The 25,791-nt window shown below is 30.1% G+C and overlaps 1 protein-coding gene across 3 annotated transcripts in view; it reads right to left on the reverse strand.

The window, feature by feature from the left end:
* Positions 1-795: 795 nt before the first annotated feature.
* LOC129913105 (homeotic protein ultrabithorax) overlaps positions 796-25,791 on the reverse strand; it is a 172,590-nt gene continuing 147,594 nt past the window's right edge. For all 3 annotated transcript variants that reach the window (XM_055991601.1, XM_055991600.1, XM_055991599.1), the window contains one exon: positions 796-1,224. In XM_055991601.1, the coding sequence (XP_055847576.1) occupies positions 926-1,224 (299 nt within the window). In that variant the 3' untranslated portion in view covers positions 796-925. The remainder of the gene's footprint in view (positions 1,225-25,791) is intronic.

Genomic DNA, 25,791 nt, shown 5'->3' on the forward strand with positions numbered 1-25,791 from the left:
AGAAAATTATTTGTTTTTGAAATAAACAAAAGTTAAAAAAGAAATAAATGAAAACAAAGGTTTTTATATTTTAATTTAACATTAACAATTAGGTAGTGTCTTTTAAAAAAATTATTTATACAAAAAAAAAAAACAAAGACTGTTGTTTCTATTTAACAACATGAAAATATAGATACAAACAGAAATTAGGTATTGCACAAAATTTATTAAAAAAAATTGTTAAACTTAAAATTAAATTGTTCTAAACAAAACATTTTTAAGAACTAACATTAGTCAATTCAGGGCGAAAATTATAACTTTTTTCAAAGAGAAGCTGATGGAAGCAGATTTATGTCTACATTTTCTTTTTGGGCTAAGAGAATTATGTCATGCTTCATAGCTAAAGGCCTAAATTTTGTCAACTAAAAAAACAAAAACAAATATTTCTGTTCTTTTTTTCTTTCTTTAAATTTAAATACTTTAGAGATCATCATCAAACATATAGCGGATGTTGTTACCGCACTAAAAAAATCCATTTAATTTTTCTTTTAAAATTTTGTCAACAAAAACTAATAATTTTTAATAAATTCTTTTCTTTTTTCATCTAAACTAATTTAAAATGTTTTTTTTTTTGTAAATTATATTTATTATTTTTATTTAATTATTAAAAAATTTACAAATTCAAATTCATATCAACAGAATTTAATATTTTATAGGTTTAACTTATATTTGTATTTTTATATTTATATATAAAAAAAATTCAAATTAAATTAAAAATTAATTAAAGAATTTTCAAAAAAAAATTATAACCACTAAATAAAAATTGAAAAAATAAAAACACTAAATTAAATAGTAAATTTTTAATATTTTTTTTTTTTGTTTTGTATTTTTATTGTTTATCGTAATAACTATTATTATGCTTATAATTAAAAACAAAGATTTTTTCCTAGTTATGATCCGATATTTGCGCTTGCGCCGCTGCTGCTGCTGCAGCTGCTGCTTTTTGTGCTTGGGCTTGTTTCTCTTGTTCGTTTAATTCTTTAATAGCTTGAATTTCTTTTTTCAATTTCATTCGTCGATTTTGGAACCAAATTTTAATTTGTCGTTCTGTTAGGCAGAGTGCATGGGCCATTTCGATTCTTCGTCGCCGGGTTAGATAGTGATTTGTGTGGAATTCTTTTTCTAATTCGAGGGTTTGATAGCGGGTATAGGTTTGTCTACCACGTCTTCGGAGGCCATTTGTACCTAAAAATAAATAAGGAAAAAAGAATTTATTAGTTATTTTGTTTTGTTTTGTAAAATTATTATATAGACCGAAAATTAAGAACAAAAACTGTAGAAAGTATGGCAAACATTTGAACCTATATGAACTTAAAAATATGTAAGATTTGTTTTAATTTTAATAACTAATTAGTTAAACAATTGGAACTTTTAAAATTATGTTCTATTTTGATGTAATAACTCCAAAAACAAAACCATTTTTTTGTTTTTGACACAAAATTGACACAAGATTAAATTTATTAACAATATTGAAATTCAAGCTTTTTAACAGAGTATGGACCCAGATTTTATAAAAAAAAAGTCTTCAGTCTTAGCTCAAATCTTTGATTGATGTGTTCAAGCATCAAGTTACACAAGTTTTGAGCAATGACAATATGGATTGAATACAAAACCAATCATTTCCCAAAAAAATTGAGTTATTTTTTTTTTTTTTTGCAAAATAAGGACTGTTTTTTTTATACATAAAATTATACTTAAAATTTTCACAATTTTTTTCAAATTTTATTTCCAAATTTTAAAATATTAAATTGACCCAAATTTATTCACAAAAGATGGATTTAACTTAAATTTAAATTCGAAAGAAAGTTTTTTGAAAATGCATATTAAGATTTTTGAATTTTAAAAAATTTGGGGCGAAATTTTGAGTTTTTTATAATTTCAAATAGTAAAAATTTAAAAAAAAAATTAAGAAATTTTAACTAAAGTTTGCAAACGAATCAGAAAAAAAATTGTTCTTATTCATTCTAACAAAATTTTAAGTCAAATTTTTCATCTTTTAACGAAAATTGGACTAAATTTATTTTTTAAACAATGAAATTTGAACTTATCTATTTTATCGCTTTTGTCAAAAATTTGAGCAGTGACAGTGGAATCAAATATTTGAAACCAAAAATTTGGAACAAAATTTAAACAAATTTTTTTTCAAATACTCATTTTTTTAGACAAAAATTAGACTCCAGAATGTATAATCAAATATGAACGTAATCTTCTAAGCTGAAATTGGGCTGAAGTATTTGACCAATATTTAAACAAATATTAATATATTTGAAACTTAGACACAACAAAAACCAAGGGTTTGAACGAAAAGTGGATTGAAGCTTTTGTAGTCAAGCTTGTAGTTAGGCTTTTTTTTTTATTGAATTAGGAATCAATTTATTCATGCCTATAAGTTTTGGACAATGAAATACTTGAATAAAAAAGGGATTCATTTTTTTTTTTCTTTCTGTGTTTGAGATTAGGTACTTTATTACATAAATAAACTTGGTCTAAAAGTAGTAGCTATCACACAGAAATTGGGCCAAATAAAAATTGTATTCAATTTTTTGAACAAAGGACACAAATAATCAAAATAGTAAAAACTTAATAGATTTTGTTACGAAATTTTAAGCAAAAATTACTGATGAAACCACTCAAATTTTCTAAAATAATATTAGAGAATGCATTTACATTTATAAAATTTTGTCTTAGATAAAAAAAAATTTAGACAAAAGTTTTGAACACAATTTCGACTTAATTTTTAAAAACAAAAAAATTGTTTGGAATTTTACAGAAAATTCTGACCTTTAAAGTGAATTTTACCTTTTGAAGGCAAACCGGATGAAAAAGTGGTCTCGAGTTTCTAAAAATAGTTGGATAGACTTGAAAGGATAACGAAGAAGAGGAAATTTGGAGCTAATAAGTAATTTAGCAAAATCAAAATAAGTCGTTAATAAGGTGGTAGTCCTGGAAACAATTAAATACCTATTAAAAGTTAATATAAATCTTCATGTAAAACCCTACATTAGCAGCCAATTAATCAAACCTATCAAACACAATTAAAGTTTGACATCAACGGATATCATCGGATATACCTACAATAAAACTCGCCAACACTCTCCACACAACATATACCAACAATATCGAATCGATTGTTTACCTATTTGAAGAATTTATTTCCATCAAGATATACAGACTCATGCAGCAATCCACTAGATAGGTACGACGAGTATCTATACAAGACCAAAAGCCGACATAAAGTATTTTTACAATTTTTCTTTCATTTAATTTTTTTTTGTTTGTCTGATTTTTCTGATCTGTAAAAAAAAAAAATAAAAAAGAAAAACTTTTCATATGCCGCTCTGGCAATTCATTATCGCGGTAGCCAATCAAATCGGCATTTTCCACGCGAAAAAATAACGAATCCTCAAGCTTGTAGCGTATATAGCAGCATAAAAAGCAAACACTCGCACCTCTACCTTCTTCTAGATATACCAACTAACCCCCCTTTCCCCTACTGAACATATACAATACACAAAAGCGATTATTGTAACAGCCTGGGGGCAAAATAATATGATGCATGAATTCCAGCAACAGCACACAAACCAGCCAAACAGGTGAGTGCTGCTGTATTTATAGATGTATAGGATATATAGAAACCCTTGACTTGACCAGAGTAGCAAACAAAAAAAGCATCATCAATTCAGGAATTCGGAGGACGAAAAGGGTGTTCGTTTGTGTAATTTTTTTTTTTTTTTTGTTTCTGCTGTATTTTTAGTTTGATTCGGTTCTTGCCAAAGTTAAGAAGAATTACCTTTTTACCTCGTGTGTGCAGTCAAAAAACCTTGTATAGATTTATACAGAGGATATACTTGGTGAGCTTCGATCCTACTTGCATCCTCTCGTTTTTGGCCACTAGAAGCCAGCGTAGAGTGCATCAACCATCACTGTGCAACCAACCTCTCTTGATATGGTCATGAATAATTTTTTGTTCTTTGATTTTCGGGAGAGAAACATTTTTATTCCCCCCCCCCCCCCCTCCTCAAAAAAAAGGACACCACTTTGTTGCATGCAGTATATTTTAACTCCCTACATGAAGGTATCCCAATACCACGTGATAGGAGGAGAGAAAATGTTTACTATGTTGTCGCTGGTTAATACGACGATGTTTCCTTTCTTTTTTTTTTTTTGTTTTTTGGTTCTTTAACATCGAAAAGAAAAATCGAAAATAATTGGGTGGACGAGTTCCTTCTACATTATACGATAGTAGGTACATGATGGGGGTATTATCCGTAAGGAGTAAGTAAGTCCTCAATATTAGGTGATGCTGTGTTTTTTGCCAGAGAGTAGGTATAAGTGTATAGAAGGAAGGAAGGAAAAAGAGGTTTTGAAAACCATGAGGGCAGCATGTTTTCCTCGCTACTTTTTTTTTTTTTATTTTTTTTTTGAAAATTCCAACAGGTTTCTTTTATAAAACTTTGTTCAAGCATCGTCAGCGGTGTGCGACTCGGCGGCAAACTAACGAAGGAGTCCTTCTATAATGGTCGGTATTATACACATAGTTTGGACGACACGCTGCATGAAGAAGCAAAAGAAGAGATGGCCATCAGTAGAGCCAAAAAGGTTCTTGACCATCATCATCATCATCGAGCATCAGCAACCAGCTAACAACTTGGAGTGTAGGTACCAGAACCTTAACCATCTAAGTAGGTATGTGCGTCAGGATGTTGTATAGTAAGTTTTTTTTTTTCTCCCGATAGACTCTCCTGTTATAATATGAAGGACAAACGAAGAGAAAGAAAGGAGTGGATGCTGGAACGCGATTTGGAAAAGAGACATGGCAGAAATGTGATGGTGACCGCACGGTTCAAGTGGTGGGCATTATCATCATGTATAAGAAAAAGGAGTTTTGTTTTAAGTCATCCCATCAGCCATGCTGGTTTTTATGTAGGGTCTTTTTTTTTAATTTAAGTTCTTGCTCCACATTATGCAGAATATAAATTATTCAAAGCGAATAACAAGAGATTCAGTATAGAATTTTTTTGGATTTTCTTAAGTTCGGGTTTTTTGATTTCCTTATGAAGGATTTTTTTTTTTCTTCTTCTTTTGGTCGATGATGATCGAAAGGATGATTGTAATATTTAGAGAAGGTTTTTTTCTTCATTTTTTTGCACATACTTTTTAAGTCAATGAACGTCGCGCATTATTGCTGGACCATGCAATTAGTTGTTGCAGTTTTTTTTTTTTTTTTTTTTTGATGAAGAAGATTTTTTTTTTTGTTTTGTGTCAGTTAATAATTCAACTTTTTGCCCAAGGCAGAGTGTGTAGCAGAATCATACAGTAGCAACATAATGGGATTTTTTTTAAGGATGATGGATTGTGTTTTTGAATGCTTTTGAAGGCTAGAATTTGAAAAAAAAAACGTTATGATTTTGACCATTTTTATATTAGATATAGCTGCAATTTATCCAAACAGCCTCGTTTTAAGTCTTCTTCTCTTATGAATTTTCTACAGAAGCTAAAACTTTATTAGTAGCTTCTTTAAAGTTTCGTAGAAGAAGTTTTACCGAAGTTCCGTTTTGGTAAGCTTCGATAAAGCTTATTTTAAGATTTTTTTAAATTTTATATGAGCACCATATGGAAAAGATATCATATGCGATCTTATGGAATTCCCCATTGAACATTTCAGCTTCTCTTAGATGTTAACTCAAGATCTTAGCTAAATTTTAACTTCGGTAATCCTCCGATAACACTCATTTAAGATTTCAACTTCTATAAAGGGTTACGGAAACAAAATTTTTATCTTGTTTGGGCATCTTTTTATAAGCTCTAAACGAAGTTATTACTTCTATTAGAAAACATGTTCTGAGGAAAAACTTATAGAAGCCTTATAGAAGTTTTGACCACTTAAATGTACAAAAAAATGAAATTCGAATAGAAATTTTTGTCATATCTTTTAAAACAAAAACTATTGTTGACATTTTGAAGAATGCTTAAACTTTTGATGTCTAAAAGCTTTCTCTTTGTCTTCTTTAAGATTTCTTCAGGTCCATATAATATATCTACCCAAGCCGAATGATAAATATCCAAAACGTCAGTGAAATTATTAAAAAAAAAAAAAAATGCAAACAGATGAAATTTTTTTTCTTATTTCGAGTTTTATATTTTTTAATAGGATTTCAGTGAAAAAGAAGATTTATACTTATTTTTCCTCTTAAAAAGAAAAAGTCCAGCAAAAAGATGCTGAATGGGGAAGAAAATGGTTAACCTTTCCTTTTCTTATTTTTTTTTTTGTTTTTTTTTTTTTTTTTTGTTTTCTTACCTTCTTCGAGGTACAAAAAACAACCCCACATAATATACAAGGGTAGGTGTATAGAAAATAAATTTACTCTCCTTGAGTCGCGTGTTTTATAACTCTCAGGTAAGTCCTGCCTCTTGGTTTAGTTGTTTTTTTTTTTTTTTTTTTTTGTTGCTCCCCACCATCATAACACACACTCTCTCTCAAACACACATATAACTTCGTGCGAGTTTTTCGCGCTGCGTAGAATTTGTCACAACAATAATTCGTCGCTTGGTAGGGAGCTCTAAGAAAAAACATAGTGAGTTACCCCGTGTCGTTTTCATTAAAAATGGCTTAAGTGGAGAAAAAATTCAAAAAAAAAATTTTTTTTTTTTGTTTTGTTATTCATATTACACCAGCCCAAGAGTATTTATGCACAACGGTGAGCTTTGCGCTCCTGAAGGATATATGAGGATCCAAGTCAACGAACGACAAGAGGAGCAGCACGTTTTTTCAAAAAAAAAAAAAAAAAAAAATTCCAAGAAAACAGAAAGAAACTTTTTTATTTTCCCGTTTTCCTTCGAAACCTTGGGTGGCTGGGAAAAAAATATATATATATATTTTTTTTTTTTTTTGAAATTTTGTTGTTTTGTATTTTGTTATACTGCTTTTTTGGCATGAGTAAAGGGAGTGATCCTTCTTCACAGATGTGCCCAAAGGAATACAACTTTCGGGTTCTTTGTGCATTGAAAAGCGAATGCTTATAGTATACCATCATCCCCATATCAGAAAAATAAGGAGAACTCTAAACAGCTTGCTTGGCTTGTGCCGCTGCTGCTCCTGCTGCTGCTGTCTGATGATAGTACCAACTCGCTGTTCAGCACATTTCCATTCCCCGGGGTAAATTGTATGTGTGTGTTTGAATGTGCCACTGTCTGGAATATGGGGGTTTATTTTTTTAGAGGAGGGTAGTATAAACCAGGGTGATGTTTCTTGTTTTTCTTTATTTCACTCAGTTTGCTGAGTGTCTAAATTTTCGTTCTTGTTCTTTATTTTAAAGACATATATATTTATATAAATGTGTTGTGTATACGCACATACTTCTTATACCCGACGGCTATACTAGAATTTTGGTGGGCGAAATGGGGAGGTTGTTAGAACTGCCTGGCCCCAGTTGAGTTTCTTGATAGCAGCAGCAAAAGTATCTTCCAGTTTTTTGAGGGATTTTCCTAAAAAAAGTTTTATGTGTATCCCATAGCTTTCTCGGGTAAGATATATGGGGGGTGGGGAGAGAAACCCCCAACACAAACAAGGAGTATGGTTATGGTATCCATAGATAGCAGCAGCCAGAAGAATTCCCAGAGTGTACTTCCTTGTGAAAGTTCTATATTTCTAGGTAAGGAATATGTGTGTGTTTCTGTGTAGTAGTGGCTGCAGGGTAAATTTCGTACCCTAATTCGTCTTGGGCAAATTCCACCATACGACATGGGTAATAAATCACACGGTTACTCCATGTTATATGTCGCCAATGTGATGTATCGTTCTATTAAAGTATCTATAGATTAAATTATATGTATTTTTTGTATAAATGTTTCGATGTGTGGGTATAGGGTAGAAATGTTTGTGTGTATGTAGATGTTTTTCACATGTGTTTGGTTTTGCAATTTATGTGCTGTTGGTGCTTTAGGGGCTTATGTCAAGGGAATTGTTGTTTTTGTTTATTTATTTTTTGTCCTATGTTTGTTTTTTGTAATTTTTTTTTTATTCTGCTTTTAACATGGTACATTTGTGAACTTTTTTATTGACTTTTTCCTTTTGTTTTAACTTGAACACACAAATATCTGTTAAACAAGTGCTCATCAGCAAACAAAAAAAGGGAATAATGTACCTACCTCTAGTTAATTTACTTGGTTTGTGATGTTTTTTGAGTTTATACCATTAAATTTTTACTTTTATACCATTCAGATTTTTTTTTTATATTTTTATTGAGAGTAAGGAAAACAATCTCGTAAACTATTCTAAATTAAAAATAAAAGAGTAAAATCGGTTAAGTTATTGATATAAAAACTGGTCTAATGAAGAACCAAAGCATGTATGGTGTATTTTGTGTCTTTTTGCGTAGTTACGAACAATATACCGATAAAATCTTTGCATTCTGAATGACATTTGATCAAAATTTTTATGTCTATGTCACTAGGAGTGATATTCAGTCAAAATTCGTATCCGTATAAAAATTTCTTTTGTGAAGAATTTATTCCTGATTGGTATAAATGTTGGCGTATAATACCTATACCTATATGTAGAACCAAGAATTTATGTATAACGCGTATTATAGCATGCCAAGAGGCATTATTTAGGTTCAAGATTATTAAAACAAATGATATTCATTAGAAAAACTATTTCTTTTATTGGTATAAAACTGGTCAAAAGCAGATAAAAGTGATTATTTGTGCTTTATATTTGTTTTTTTTTTTTTTTACGAAAAATGTAATGGGAATAATAGTTTCTATATTCGGGAATCTTGTTTAAGCTAAAATTTTTTGTTTTGTAGTGTAATGCCATTGATTGGTATAAAAACTGGTAAAATGCAAGTAAGACCATAAACAATATACTAAAAAAATATACAATATTCAGATAACAACTTTGCATATGAAATTATATTCGTTTAAAAAAAATCCACTAATTGGTATAAAATCTGGTATAATTCAGTTAAAAGCCAATATTAATTTATTCTGTTTGTTTTAAACCCCAACATTGATTTAGTCGTGTTGAATCCTGTTGAAAGTGATATTTTATGTTCATTGATTGGTATAAAAATTGGTCTAAAAGCAACAAAATCAAGTATTTTCAAAATATTTTCAATCTAAATTGATTTTTAAAGAACCAAATTCAAGTTTCAATTGAAGTGGCTAAGTGCAGAGGCACTCGTATACAAAAACCTGCCAACACGAGAAAGAACCTCCCATTCAGACAGAGGTAAGCTATAAAATCTATTGCCAAAACTCATCAATATTAGTTCTCTAGACCTTAACAAGGAATGGGCAGGGTTGTTGTAGTATATTTTTGAGGCGTGTTTTACTCCATTGAGACTGCAACTAAAATACACCTTGCAATAAGCCAATATATGAAGAAACGAGTACAAGAGTCTACAATACTAAAACCTCGTATTCAAAAGGCTGGTGGTGGTTTGACGACAATCAGAATTTAATTGGTTTTATTTTCTTCGGGGACATTCGAGAATTGGGAAAAAGTCTCTGCAATGACGAGAAAACGACTCTCCACATACTTACAAGGACAATGAAAACGCATGGCATTTGGTTCAATAGAAAAGTAAGGTATTGTATAAACACGGTCAAAAGGAAAATGCGGCAGTCTTATTATTGTTGAGAATGAGGACCTCTATTATATTACAAAAGGGGTGAAAAATTTTCCTTTTTTGACCACATCGACTATGGTACAATAAATGAATAGAAAATAAATGATGAGTCTTTTGGGAGACCTTGTGGCACATACTTATACGTATAGCTTACCTACTATACGACCTACCAGTTTTTGAAATCTGGATAATTTGTGTTTATTGTGGTTTATTGGCCAAAGTAGAAGTGTGTGATGGTGGTGTATATAATTAATGGTTGTATAGTATAGTTTGCGATAATATTGAATTCGTTCGAGTAGTTAATTTGATTGGTTTTTTGTTTTTGTGTTTGTGTTCGTGTTTTTTTTTTTTTTTTGTGATGTGATTGGAATTTATAAAAGCTTCTGTGTGTACAACTTAATTAGCTTTAGTTTATTTTATACAAAACGAGTTTTAAATGTATAAATTGTTATGACACGATTTTATATATAAAAGCACTTAAAATGATAAAGTGTTCAACAATAAATCAAAGTAAACACATTATTTTGAATATTTTAAAATCATATCTAGCTATAACTGAATTTTAATTTTAGTTGTTTTATACATCTTTTATATTTATGAGTATTTAAATAAATACCCAAAGTTAGTACGAAATTTTTGTTCAGCATTTGTTTATGAGTCATAAGTGTGGTCACTGTTTAAATCAAATCTTCTAACACAAAATTGAACGTGATATGAGTTTAAACTATAGTTTCATAGTTATTTATAACCAAAAACTTTTTTGATGTTGATTTTACTTTGAGCATAATGAGAGGGTAAATCTACATATATTTTTTGTCCTCATTCTGAATTATTTTCTTACGTACGTTCAAAAATATAACGACACAGCTCAAAAACACTGTTTTCAAGGTAACTCAAGCCACTTATCAGACGGAAAATCTATGTTACGTTACGTTTCCATTACGTTACGTTGATACGTTCCGTTACGTAACGTAACATTACGTTACGTGCAGTTAAAAACTTATTTTGTCAAATTGTTTTAGGTATTTGTTCGAAGAAAAACTAAATAACAGGAAACAGTAAGCAGTTTGCCTGCTCAAGACGTACGTAAGCCTCATTAAAACACATAATTGAATCTTCCAAAGATATTTGTTCATTTTATGTACAAAAAAAAAATCCCTAACAATGGCTGATGGGCAAAAAAAACAGAAAAACCATTCCTCACTTTTCAATAATAATTGAGCACCTTGATCTATTTACACAAGAAAATCAGTTATTTCCCTCATAACTGGCAATCTTCTACTTAAGCAACAATTTATTAACCACTTTACTGCCCCATCGGTCATGTTATTCCTTTTTGTATGCTTTCCACCATCACATTCATTTATATAATGCCGGTTGCCATGGTAAACGATAATACAATAATTCCACTCTGATGTTGCTGCAGTAGGTACTTCTATACAAACGATTTCACAACTAGTTTCTCATAAGAACACGCCATTTGCCATTTGGACGCATCAGCATCGCCATTGCCATCGTCATCAACATCATTGGCAGCCACAGAAATAACATGAAAAGTATGACCAACAACAAATACCTAACCACTACAAAAGTTACAACAACATCTTTTTTTTCCAGCCATAATCAGAATTGAACTTGATCGTATAAATCATTTAACTTGATCAATAAATCAATGTCACTTTTTTCTGTCCAAAGACCCATGGAAAATAGGTATGTCTTTTTATTTTTCCTATACACACACACAAACTAATACATTGATATAAAGCATAAAATTATAAACCTACCAAAGACGAGCGTTAACGACCGCTCTTATGGCTGAGCATCCAAACCGCACATCATCAGAAAAACATGATCGCACGATCACTGTGCGCGCCGCAGTACGCAATCTTTTATATCCCTTCTCTCTCTTTTTGTCGATTAAATGTGTGTAAATATGCCTTAAATAATAAATACATACCCTTTGCGAATAATATTGGCAAAGGTGGAATAAAAAAAAACAAGTAACGAGTATCTTATCCTTCTTGAACGGTCCATTTAATATAAAACCTAAAGATGGATGACGGGTTTGTAATTTTTGTTGTTTTTGTTCTCTTATCAAAAATTAAAAAGAAGGAAGAATAAAAAATTAAAAATTCCAAAGTTAAGTTTTATATTTTTTTTTTTTACTTTGCAGAGAAAAACCAGGAAAAAATATGCCCAAGATGGTTGAAGAATGTCCGTCCTTCAACACAAAAAAAAATATATATTAAGGACTAAAGGGAAAATTCATACAAGCAAAGCATGAGATCAAATAAATTAGCGAACAAAAACAAAAAAAAAAAAATGTTTAAAATCAGTCACGTATTCAGTACGCGCAGTCGAACGGTGAAATCGTTTATCTTGATTACCACCAATGGCTTTTAACTTCCCTTTTTTATTTATTTTTTTTTTTTCAGTTTTGTTTTCATTTCTCTTATTCTTCCTTTAAAGCCGGGATATTATGTTGGGCTACTTTTAAGAGAAGTCGATTTTAAATGGAATGATAAAATGTACCAAGAAAGAAATTTTGTTGGCATAAAGAATAATCTTTTTAAACATGTTGAATGTTTTCAGTTTCTTTTTTTGTTTCAAGTCCTCTCTAAAACGGTTAATTAAACTAAAAAATGTTGACATTCTTATCCTCAAACCAGATTCTAAGGACCAAGTGAACGACGAAGATCAAATTTAAGGAGAATGTACAAATATGAAAACCTACATTATCAAATATTAATACAATCAGTTACGATTTACCAGTTTTGGCTGTGATTTACCAATTTAAAAGCTCCAACAGCTGAGATTTACCGATTTTAGTTGACCATTTCAGCTCCGAGTTACCAGCTTCATGTTGTGGGGTTTCCTAGCGATTTTTCAGATTCAACTAGAATTTACCAGTATCGACTAAAATTTATAAAAAATCGGCTGCCATTTAACAGAATCGGCTACGATTAACCTTCTTTGACTACGATTTACCAGTTTCGGTTGCAATTTAACAGAATCGGCTGCGATTTATTAGAATCGGTTACTAATTAACTTTTTTGACTACGATTGAACAGTTTTGGCTGCAAGTTACTAGCATATCGGCTCCGATTTACCACTTTTGGCTGCGATTTACCAGTTACGGCTGTGATTTACCAGTTTTGACAGTAATTAACTGGTTTCGGCACCGATTTACAAGCTTTGGCAGCAGCTCACTAGTTTTTGCTGAAGTTTTTCGGAGCTTTAGCTGCCATTTAAAAGTGAAAGTATAACCAGTTTGCAACGCAATCATATCATTTTCAAGAGAAATCTACGAGCATCTGCTACGGTTACCAATTTTGGGTGTGATATACCTATCAATTAAGATTCCAAATTAAAGAATTAAAACATTACGATTGAATGTATTGAAAAAAAATACCCTTTACTTTGCTTGATGTTTAACATTTCTTCAGTTTTTTTTTTGTTTTATTTTATAACATTTTAACAATTTTTTTGCTTTCAATTATTTTTTTTTTTTATTTATTTTATTTTCAAGAAGCTACAGGTATTTATTATAGCGTAAAAACATTTTCCATCATTATCCGTGCGATGCACATATTTTTGTATCCTTAAGGGCAACAAACCACACCAAAACTCGATCTGTTGATTCTCGCCATGTAATAGCTTCGGGCGTAATGTTTTTTTTGTTCCTCATCATTCTCCACACTATACAACATTTTACCATGGCCTTTAATATTATATCTTTTTGGTCATTGTTTGCTCTTGCTTATAGCATAATGATTGCTCAAATTGAAGTCAAGAATCGATTGTAAAAAAAAAACCTGCTTGCATTTTTAATAGCCATTACCTTTTACATCGTATTATAGCAAGTGATTGATCGGGAAAAAAAACGAGATTTATATCTTGCAATTTTATTGGGTGTATAAGTGGAATTTTATTTGCAACAAAAAAAAAGATAAATATTCCTACATTTGTAGATACCTATAATATTTCCATTTATTGGTCATAATTGAGAATTATTATAAAGAAATATTTTTATTTTTCTTGTATCGAATCTGTTCTTTAAATTAAAAATTAAAAAAAAAATTGAGAAAAAAAAACAAACAAAATTTTTAAATATTCAACCAGACCAGTTGTAATTTATTATCCAAATGTCAAGCAAATAAATCAAATTCTGTCAACGAAATACAATGAATCGTATCCCCCAATATACAATATCCATTTCCATTTTGGTTCGATGCTTGGGAACTCTTAAAAAAAAATATCAAACGAGATAATTAAATGGACGATGACGACCAACAAAAAAATAAAAAAAAAAGAAGAAGAATAGAGTCGACCAAAGTTAAGATAGCTTCATTTGGTTGGGATTATTTTTTTTTTGTTGTATTGTGGAGAAACCATTAACATTTATTAATAACTTAATAACGCGTTTTTTTTATTAATTTTGTTTTGTAGTGGGATTTTTGTTTTAGTCATTTGAAAATGAATGAGAATTTTAATTTATGTTTAAGCAATTAATCAAAAAAATATATTTATTTTTTTTTTTTTTAATTTTGTAAACTGGAAAGATTTTCGAGGTCTTAAGATGAAATAAATCTTAAAAAAAAAACATGAAATCATTAAAGAAAAACTTAATAAATTTATTATTAAATCATTATAAAAAAATTTTTTCCATATATCGTCGGCCTCATAAGAAAACCTCCTAACTCCACTTTTTTTCAAAAATGACTTTTGAATGCCATTCTTTAGAAAATATGTCAGCGGAGCAACCCAAAAAATTTGGGATCATTCCGAAAACTCTAAATAGACTTAAATTCAAATTTTGCACAGCGCGTTTCTTTCAAACTACTCTGTTGTTTATTTACTCTTTCGTCTCTCCTGTAAAATTTTGATTTTGGGAGTTACGAGGTTTTCTCATGAGACCGACGATGTGCAATAGAAGATTTCCATTTAAATTCAAATTAGATTATTTAATTTAACTATTTTCTTCACTTTAAAACAGATTTTAAAAATTTTAAAATGTCCTTAAAATCACCCAAATGGCTTAATTAGGTACAAAAAAAACATGGTTCACGAGTAGAACTTAGATTTTAATTATTTTTCGTCTTAATTTTATGGTATCAGTTACCATCTGGAATTTTTCAATTTAAATGTCAAATATTCTAAGGTGCCTTTGGGGTGCTATACTTAATTGAAAGAAGAGTCCATAGTTCATTTTCCAGTAAACAAACAAAAATGTTTTACTTTGAACAGTATGCTTCTTTTTCAAAAATGTTTTGTTTTTTAATTTCCTTGTTCTACAAAATACTACCCGAAATAGAAATACCGCACTTAAAAAACATATCCTCGCTGAAATTCCTGATACCTACTTTAGTAAATATAGGTATCAACACCGGCGGATCCAGGGGGGGCACGGGGGCACGTGTCCCCCCAGAAGTATTTCATATACTTAAAGCATATAATTTGCTTTGTTGTTAAAATATATGAATAATAACAGAAAGAACTTGAGTGAAACTCTTGTCTATTTCTGGCTGAAAATGCGAATTTTATTGTTTGTTGATCCACTTCACTAATAAATAAACCACTATTTGTTGGGTGAACACCAATTTTCGTTTCGATTTAAAAAAAAGTGAATTTTCTAAGTGTTTTTTTTTTTAACTTCAAAGTGATTTTGGTGAAAAATTTTGATATATACATCGACAACTAAGGTATGAATTGTATTCTAAAAAAATATTTAATTGTATATGCAACTCTATTTTTTCATACGGAGGGGTTGAAATACACACTTAAAAAATTTGCACTTTTTTCGTTATTTTTCTCTTACGTTAGTGTTTTTAAAATAGCGCAACCCGCCACAACATTGCATAAAATATATATTATTGAACTGCTGGATATATAGAACAATCTTGCATTTCAAGAGTTTGCCCAAGTTTGCACCCCTGCAAATAGAGACCCCTTGAAAAAAAAGCGACCCTTACTTATAGACTTTTATAAATATTATGTTATTGCGAAAATTTCTTCAGGGGTACCTTTAAAAATATGTAAAGAAATAGTGTTCCAAATTTCAAAACATTCGGTGCAGTAGTTTTGAAGTTATAAAGGGCACCGGCTTGAAAACATTAGTTTTGGGGAGAACGATTTAAAGTTTTGAACCCTGGACTAAAACGTTCGTAAGCGAAGTATTAAAATACTCATAGGTAACTTGGTCAATTTGGCTCCAATAGACCTACAACTTGAACACAATATTCTTGATATATAAAACAAAATGTAGGTATTGCAAATAAAAACAACAAAACGGGGTTTCCCAGAAAAAAAGTACCTACCTATGTTTCAGTTTTTTTTTAATCTTAGGAACTTTAATATTTTTTATTAGAATGAAGTCTTTAGTATTTGACTAAAAGCTACGAGGTCATTAAAAAATGGTATAAATATGTCCATAATATTGCAAAATTTTATACAAAATCAATTAAAAAACGAAAACATTTTTTTTTTCTACATTTCATCTTTAAAACTTAATTTCTCAAAAACTATTTAATGAAACAACTTGACTCAAAAAATAAAATAAATAACTAACTTTAAGAAAAGTTACCTATAGCACAGGGTTTTACGTGCATTTTATGATTTTTAATATTTTTTTTCTCCCGGCTAATCGGAAGGTAAGTGGGTAAGCACTTAAGTGGCTTTTACTGTACCAAGAAAATGAAAATTTTTTCTTCCGAATATTTTGTTTGTCATTTGGTACCTACCTATTTGATGTGGAAAATTTGCCCAAATATTTTTGGCCAGGTTTTAGACTAAAATACCGCACTGTGCGTCGTTAAAATTCGCTGCTTGTCAGACAGTCGTATGATACTTCACTTTATTTCTAACTGTTATTGCTGATTTTTTGCCAATCCGTCCCTAGTGCCCCTCCCTAGAAAAAAATCCTGGATCCGCCCTTGGGTATTAATAATTGCCATGGACTTCCCTTATATTCGATTGTCACTACCACTTGTCGTTTGTATATATTTTATCCAAATAAAGAAATTAAAAATGGAAATAAATTTTCGAAAAATTGGAAAAAATTACAACCAATAAACACCCCTCACTTAAAAAAATAGAATAAAAAAAATCTGTCAACAGAAACAACATATGGCGACTATACACGACCAATGTAGGTAGTACCTATATTTTTTTTACCATTTGAAGGTCGCATGTTTAGAGATTCAAATTCAATTTTTTTTAAGGACCCTGTCGTCGTCGCCCTTAAACAATTTATTTAGGTAATATATGCCATCATGTGGTAAAAAATGTGTTCATTTAAAATAAAAACTCATATGAACACTGAACAGAATCCCTCTTGAAACTTCTGTATGGACAATATATATGAATATGAGATGCAAGTCTGGCAAAGTGGACAGAAAAAAAAAAGAACCAAGAATATCTTTCAGATATACCTACTCATATCTACGAGAGTTTCCAAGAGTGAAATATGATGTATATGCATGTCACCTCCTATTTTTCTCTATATGATGATAATATGCATTAATAAAATAGATTTATTAAAAACGAAAAGGAACAATTTTCTTTTTGCCCTCTTCTCTTCTGATGTCAGTGAATGAGTGTGTGTTTTCTGTTCATTTTTCCATTCCGGAATATTTCTTTGTCTCCACATTCAGTATGGAATGTTCATAATAAATCTTCCCGAAGAGGGATTCACCATGTAGGATGCTTTATAATGTCATTCTGAATATGTATAAAAATATACTCATATAGAGAAGAGGTATAAAAATATATGTACACAAATATTTTTATATGGGATTTCAAGTGTTTGACTCTTATAAGACTACATTTTAATGATTTTTGTTATACCAGAAATAAAACTTTAGACATTTCTTTTTTTATATCAGTTATTTGCCGCGCTTGCTATATAAACATATGTATCAATTTATCATTATTTATTTTATGTAAGTATAATTTGCTTCCAAGTTTTTTCTGTCCTTTTGGGGGAATTCTTCAACATTCACATACTCCTGAGGAGATTTATATTTTCTCTAGGAAGTTGGAACTTCATTGTATTAAAACTAAAAAAAAAAAGATAACATATGTTTATGTATAGATGTGAATACATAATATCTGTGTACCTAACATCGTTTGTTGAATTTTTTTTAAGGACATTAAAAGAAAACATATAGTCCTTGAATATGGATTTCTTTTTATATTTTTTTTTTTTTTTTTTTTTTACAAAAAAAATAAAAAAGTTATTTTCAAAGTTTATGAAAAAGTTTTAAGCCGTGAAAGTTTTTCATTTTTTTTAGAATGATATTTTTTTTTCTCTTTCCTTCTTTTTTTTATACCTATATTTTTTTCGGTATTCTCTCTCCTATATTTCATCCTCCCTTAATTCTTTGTCTTTTTTGAAGGCCATAAAATTGAAAAGTTTCCAAGCACTGACTGAGCAAATATATGCGAGTAATATATTTTTGTTTGGCTTGAACGATGATGGCAAGTTTTATATGTATATTAAAAAAAAAAAAAAAAAAAGAAAAAAAAAAACGAACTTGGCTTTTTTTTTAATTTTACGTTACGACAATTTGAATAAGTGTCTTTGGGAATTTGTCAGCTGGGGTACAAGATAGAAAAACTTTGGCATAAACTTCCTTTGTATGTAAGAAAAAGACAAGTCCGGAAAAAGAAAATGAAGAAAAAAAGAAATAACAAAAGACAATATGAAGTTAAATTAAGTTTTTTTTTTCTTGTTTTTTGAGTGATTATGGTATTTACATTTTGGAAATTTTATGTTCATTTTACACCTGGAATATTAATTTTATTCATAAATTTTAAGGGATATTGTTATTTAAAATATTTAAAAAGGCATGGAGGAAGTTCTTTGTTTTTGGCGTAGTAAGGGCCTTTTCTTAATGTAATATTTTTTGACAGGAGTACGCTAAAGGACTTCAAATAAAAATACTAAGCTGTATTATGTCTCAAAAAAGAGATGATAATTCAAATCAGCTTTGTCGTTATAGGTAAAATTTCAATAATAATTTTGAAAAAAATCACAACTTGTATAAGACTTTAATAATGTGATTTCTTGAGTTTAATGGATTTATTTGCAAAAACACCGTCGATTGGTCATTTTTGTGGAAAAGACTGCAGAAATTTCGAGTAATGATCTTAAGGCTTCTCAGCTTTATAAACTATTCTACATTCGAGACACCCAAGTAACAATTAAACTTTCATAAGGGTCTAAGGGCTATTTTTTGGCTTGCATTAGAAGAAGGACAGGTCTTATACAAATCATTTTGGCGCATTTTACCGAAATTGCATAGGACTTTCCTTCACAGGTAACCCACAAGTTAATAGCTTGTGACAAACAGCTAAAAATGGCCTTACGGAGGTCTTCCTGCAGAGGGTTTATCTAATGCACAAACCCAATTACTTGCGTAGGATGTTATAATAAGGCATTATAGAAGTTGTGAAAAGTTGTTGAATTTATGCAAAAAAAAAAGAATTAATTGAATTTTATTTCATTATTTTTATTTTTTCCTATTTTGTTTTTTCTCCTTTTTTGAAAATTCCACTGCTTTTCTGTTGTTTTGAAATGGTAGCTAATTGAAACCTCACATAAAAATGCAATGTTTTTTTCTAAAGCGTTACAAACATTGCATATCTGCAGGATAAAAACTTTGCATACTTACTGGTGAAAAACATTGCATACTTACTAGATGAAAACATTGCATACTTACAAGAACCTCTTGGAACAGGTCTTATGAGGCCTTCTGTCACTTGAAAATACAAGGCTTCTTTAGAACGGTTCAAACAGGTCTTATAAAGGTCTTCTTTAACTTATATTTACAAGGCTTCTTCTTAACACTTCGAGATAGCCTTAAGTAGACCTCCTTTTTTCAAAAATGTATGATTTGCGTAAGTAAGCCTTAAACTAAACGTATACAAACTATAGCTTGCCGATTATGCAAGTAAAATTGTTACTTGGGATCCCGTAATTTTTCTAAGAATAAAACCAGTGTTTTTACCAATTTGCCAGCAAATAAAAAAAGTTATTTTACGACATAAACTATAAGTCCATGAGTTCCTTGGAAGAACCCGTGATTTTGTCAAACCATTCAGTAATTTTAGCGATAAAAGCCGTTATTAAAAAACCTGAAGAAGCTTTAAGTAATCGAAAAAAAAAATATTTTCAAAGCTATTGTAAGATCGATAACTTATTGCGTTTAAAGTATCGAAATTGTGCATCTATGAAGAAAAAAAAAATGCCTCCAGCTTGAATACCTACAATAAATAACAGTAAATGCGTATAAAACTAGCAATAAAGTCTCCATATATGTACTGATACACTAATATTTTAATACTCCCCAACAGACGTTTCACATCTTTTGACAAATCTAAATTGCCAAAAATGTCTGCCTTCTTTTCTATTTTTATTTCTAGCCAATAGGCATAGATAATATAGAACTCCCTAGTTAAAGTATATAAATATCTATCCTGACTTGGTACATCATTAAAATCAATTCCGCCCAACTAAATAAATTCGAAAAATCTTTCCAAAACCAGAAAATATACAGAAAAAGAAATGAAATCAAAAGAAGGCAACAAAAAAAAAAAATTGTCAAGAAGGAAGGAAGGAAAACTACCATCATTGAGACAAAACGCCTCCAACAATAATAAATATTCTTTTTCCTTCGTGGTTGAGATTGAAACTTATACAACTATATCTGTTATAGTAAAATTCTTACTATACAAGATACAAAAGATATACCTAATATCTTAGAAACGAAATGATAGTTTTTTTTGGTTAAATGAAGTATGAAATTGAAAATGAACGCCTGCATATGATATATATATGAAAGAATGTATCTTAAGTTAAACATTTAGACCAAAAAAAGATACATATCTTTGAGATATTCTATGTTAGGAAATAGCAAAAGTCTATATTAAGTATCTATAAGTATCAAAGTTTCTTAAGATAATAATCTTTGACATTCGTTTTAGATATTATAATGATACCTTTTACAGAGCAATAAATCACTATGCATAGCTTATGGCTTATTTCCCCTAAATCAACAGAAATGAGAACACTTTCAACTCAATTGAATAAATGGTCAAAAGGACTCATATGAAAGTTCTTATTCTAGCTTCCCATTTATAAAAGTTAAGTTAATCACTTCTTTCGAAACTCAAACAGGATCTGTACAAAAGTATTAGGTAAAGTATCTATATCTTAGCTGGATATGAAATGTATCTTCTATAAAGTATTTTGATGGCGTTTACACTTAATTGGATAGCAAAACGCGTATTAATTGCTTCACAAGGCAAAAAATGCTAACTGCCAGTTAGCATTGCAGAAGGCGATTTGACGCGCCTCCTTTTTATCACAGAAATCAATGCTTTTTTAATTGTTTTTTTGAGTTTCTTTTTATTTTTAATTTTTTATTAATTTCTTGTTTCTTCACTTTGAGTTTCCCTCTTGTTGATGGTGATGGTGTGCAATGAAGTATCCTTACACGCACACTTTTTTTTCACTGGTGCAAAAAATGTAATTATAAATTTAAGATAAAGAAAAAAAAAAGTATCTATAGCAAAACAATATAACATTTATACTCTATAGATACAGATTCAAAAAAAAAAAACGATCCTTTTTTTATAAATGGTGGGATGGATGGATGTGTATCTATGTGCGGTGGTGGCAAGGCTGCAATGGGTATCGGTATCGTGGGGAATAATGTGCATAAATTTGCCCAACTGTTGGTTTGCTATAAAAGATACGGTCTTGATATAGAGGGAGGAAGAGGTTTATAAGTCTTAGAGTTTTTATTTTCTTTTTTTTTTCTGTTGTTTTTTTGTTTCGTTTGTTTCCACTTCCTTACACCGCACAACAGGAATGAATCTTTCTTTGGGAAAAGAAAATCGTTCGATATAGTCAAATAGCCGCACTTTTTTTGTATCTTCTGTTTTACTTTGAAGCCCCTCTAGATGCTTCTTCCTTATTTTTTTCTAAATGAAAAGGAAATTATAGTTTGAGGGCATGAGGATGTGGTGGAATTTAAAACCAAAATAAAAAAAAATAAAAAAAAAAAACACAAGAAGTGGGCTTCTCGTTTTGGAAACACCCAATACAAGTCGCAGCTGGATTTATGTCATGGTTTTAATTGGCTTCCCTCGAAAACCCATCAGCCAGATAGAGCTCCCTTACTTTATAGAGATTTTTTTTTTCTTTTCGTTTTTTTTTTGTTGTTGTTGTTTTTCAGTTGTCTTTTATACTTTAGCTACTGCAACTTGCTGCTACTGGTGTGTATGTCGTTGTGTCTCTTCCATGGGCACTTAACTTGAAGTAAGTTTGGGTTTTTTTTTTTTGCTATTTTAGCCAAGGTTTTCTTATATAGACACTTTCTTTCACTTTATTATTTTATTTTTTTTTTTTATTTTCTAGGACTAAATGTGGTGTTTATGGGTGATTTTTTTCTACAGATTTTCCCTTTTTACTTGAGAAAGAGTTAAAAGAAAGCTTTGAGAATGGTATACCTACTCTTGGAGAGAAGTCTTTGATTTAACTAGAGGTCTAACTAGATATATATAAGCACTATCTTACCCTGTTGTTGTTGTTGTTATACTGTGTCTTGGGCAATAAAATTAAACAATAAAGGGAGTAATTAAAATGAAGTTTAAAAGGAGTTAAGCCTTAGGTGGTGGATTGTAATTACGGAATAACAGAAAAGGGTAGCAAATAAATCAGGAATCACCCTTTTTTTAGGACTTTATAGAAACGTGGAACATATTTTTATTTTTTTTTTTTTTATAAATCAGGGATTTTGTAATTCTTAATTTTTGAAAAGGGTTGTGTCAAGTGGAAAAGACATAAATCAGAAGGTGGACTTAATTTTATTTAAAGCAAGAAGGGGTCTTTGCAATTTGTGAACTGGTGGAGCATAGTTTTGGCGCCCGGAAGAAAAGTTTTTAAAAACTGAAAGCTTATAACAATTTTTCTAGGTAGGTATATATTTTCTTTATAATTCTGAATCTATAATTTTTACAATTTAAGAAATTTTTTTCTAAAAATTTAGCTAGGTTTCGATATAGGTTAACTAAAAATGTCAATGATCTCTGGTTTTCGGAAAGATGTTGTGGGTAGCAAATTCCTTAAAGCTTGTATTTAGCTGTTAAAGAAGCTATTTTGAATTGAATTTTGATTATATTTTGAGAATGTGCTTAAAAACTTTGCCTTGTTCTTAAAGAACAATTTCGTTAAGGCTTGCTTCGAGCTACAAAGCTATTGAGTTTCGGTAAAGCTTGTATTGGGTCTTGGAGATAATTCTGCTACAAAAACTAAATTTTTTACATCTCTTCAGCTAACAACTTCTGTAAGACTTTCTTTAAGGCTTTCAGAAAAGCCATCAACAGTCTTTGGTAGGGTAAAGTTAAATATAAGATCTTATAAAGCAAATTCAGTAAAGTTTACCTTGGGGTTGTTAGAGAAGAATATTTACAGCTTTTTGGCAAGATCAGCTAATTTTATTTTAAAGCTTAATTTTAACTTTTTTTAAGAAGTATTATGGAAGCTCTTTCAATTGATAAAATAATTCTATTAGAATTTGAAGTTTGATCTATTTTTTACCTAATAATTTTTAGCATTTTAACAACTTCGAGTGAACGTTTCCAAAACGTGTTATGAGTGACGTCATGAAAGCTTTAAGCGTTACTGAAAAAGCTTTCCGGGAACCTTTTATAAAGTTTTAAGTTTCGATTCAGCTTTAAATGACCCTTCGTAAAATATCTGTATAAAAATTCGTGGTCTTGTCTAGTTATTAGGAAGGAATTTCGTTAATGCTTCTATTAAGCTTCTAAGGAAGTTTCCTCTCGGAACTTGTGTTCTCATTCTCGACAAATGAAAAAAATAGATTATCTGTTTTGTTTCCTTTTTCTTGCAATGAATTTGATTCAAATGAAAAAAGGAAACTAATCCTTTGACAAATTAATTAAACCCATTTCTAACAAATACCCATAAAACTTCATCAAACCGATCACAAATAATTTTCATGTCAATATAATCTCATCGTATTGCTCTTTAAGCCCCCCCAGGTTATACAAAAACATCATAATTTATAAATCTATTGCCTTAAACATCACACAAAGAATCTATAATAATCTCCCTATACATTCGTATAGAGCATATCTCTCAATCTCCTTAAGGACATCACAAACTATATTCTTGTTCTTCGGATGCTTAATGGCTAGTAAAATTTTCCCGAAAACTATTATAATTGTGTATGATATCTTTATATGTACAGTGAATATGTGTGATGGTGTATATTTTCCTATCGGATATAATTACTCCGCATCATAAATTCTCCTATACTCCATTTCTTATAGTTCTGAATTTATACCCGAAAATTCCCCCCGGCAAAATATTCATTTTCATCATCTATATGTCTTTCTATATCTTTCTCTGTCATTGCCACCAGCCATGGTGTATGATATAGCAAAGAGAAAAAGCAAGACATTAAGACAAATAAAAAAAAAAAAAACTTTTCTAATTTATATGATTCCTTTAATTGAGGAGGAAAATATGTTTACGTTTTAAGGATATTTTACGAGTAAGCATCCAGGACATCTTTATATTTTTTTTTTTTTTTTTTTTGAAAAAAGTTTTTTTTTTCACAAAAAAAAAATAAAAAAAAATTAAAGAAAATCTTTCTTCATTAATTTGTGATTTATTATCAACCACTGCTGCCACCAAGTCGCTGGTCTTTTTCTTCCTTTTTCTTGTTTCTTAAGTTAATTTAAGGATTTTTTTCTGTTCATGTTTTCGTTTTTTTTTTTGTAATTCTCATTTTGAACTCGCATCACAGATACAAAATGAGATATATTCCTTAAAACCAATTTATAGACTAGTTGCCAGGGCTGCACTTTTCTATATACGAAGGATGTATTCCCTAAGACCTTGGGGTATATGCGGCGCATATATAATATTACACTTGGGACACATTTCGATGAAATATTTCCAAGTGTCCCTGGTCGTAGATCTTCTTAGCTGTCTTATTTTTCTCATGGTCTTACCTAGACTTTTCGATTTTCTAACAAAAAAAAATCGAAAAGACCGAGAGAAAAGGACGAAAAAAATATATATTCAAAGACCATAACGAAAACTTTCTCCTTGACTCAAAATTGGGTATGGAATGGAACCCCTCTCCAACGCAGGGTGGATGGTAGTGATACCAAATGGTAGAATGGTGTTCTTGTGTTTTTTTTTTTTTCTTTTTTTTAAGGGGGATGAAACTGACGACGACGATGTCGAGGTTGTTAAAGGCAATTTAAAAAAAAAGAAAAAAAAAAATGGCGAGTAGCATAATAAATTGTGGCATTAGACACACCATACAAAACGCCTACCTTATAGCAGCGCACTTGCGTATACAAACACACACAGGATACACCTAACAATCTAACAAACTGTGTCAAGATATTATAAATTGGGTCCTTAAAAGCTGAAACACAATCACGCTTTAGGGCGTCGCTTCGTTGCGTTACGTTGAGAAATCCTCAAAGCGCGCTTCTGTCACTTTGACTTTGAACAGCTGATTGCAACGTAAAATCTGCTGTCAAATTAAAAAAAACACAGTCACTCACAAAATTATTGGGCCAAGTCTTTATCTTGATTTAATTGTGGAAAAATGAAAAAGGATATTAATGTGTTTAAAAAATGCATAGAAATTTGTTTATTCTTCAATCCTATAGTTATAAAAACAAAACCATCAAAATATATTGTTTTTAACAATAAAACTCAGTCTAAAACATCAATAATTTTTTTTTGTTTTTAATACGTAAATTGTTTTGATTTAAAATATCTCGATGTCGTTTTTTTGTGCAAAATCTATATGGAGAAATTAAAAAACACACATAGTTTTGCAATAATTTATTTTTTTTTTATTCACATTTGGCGCAATAATAATGTGGGTGACTGTAACTATGTCTGTTAAATGTCAGAAAGCGAGCAAAAGTTCAGTCTGGTTGAACTTTTGCTCGCTTTCTTACGTTTCCTTACGTTTGTCAAAAAAAGCGTACGTAAGAAAAGCGTCATTGTGTGAGGATACACAGATTTCCTATAGTTGAACTTTTCGCAGTTGTCAAAATC

Source organism: Episyrphus balteatus, chromosome 3 (genome assembly GCF_945859705.1).
Source record: "Episyrphus balteatus chromosome 3, idEpiBalt1.1, whole genome shotgun sequence".
NCBI classification, from domain to species: domain Eukaryota; kingdom Metazoa; phylum Arthropoda; class Insecta; order Diptera; family Syrphidae; genus Episyrphus; species Episyrphus balteatus.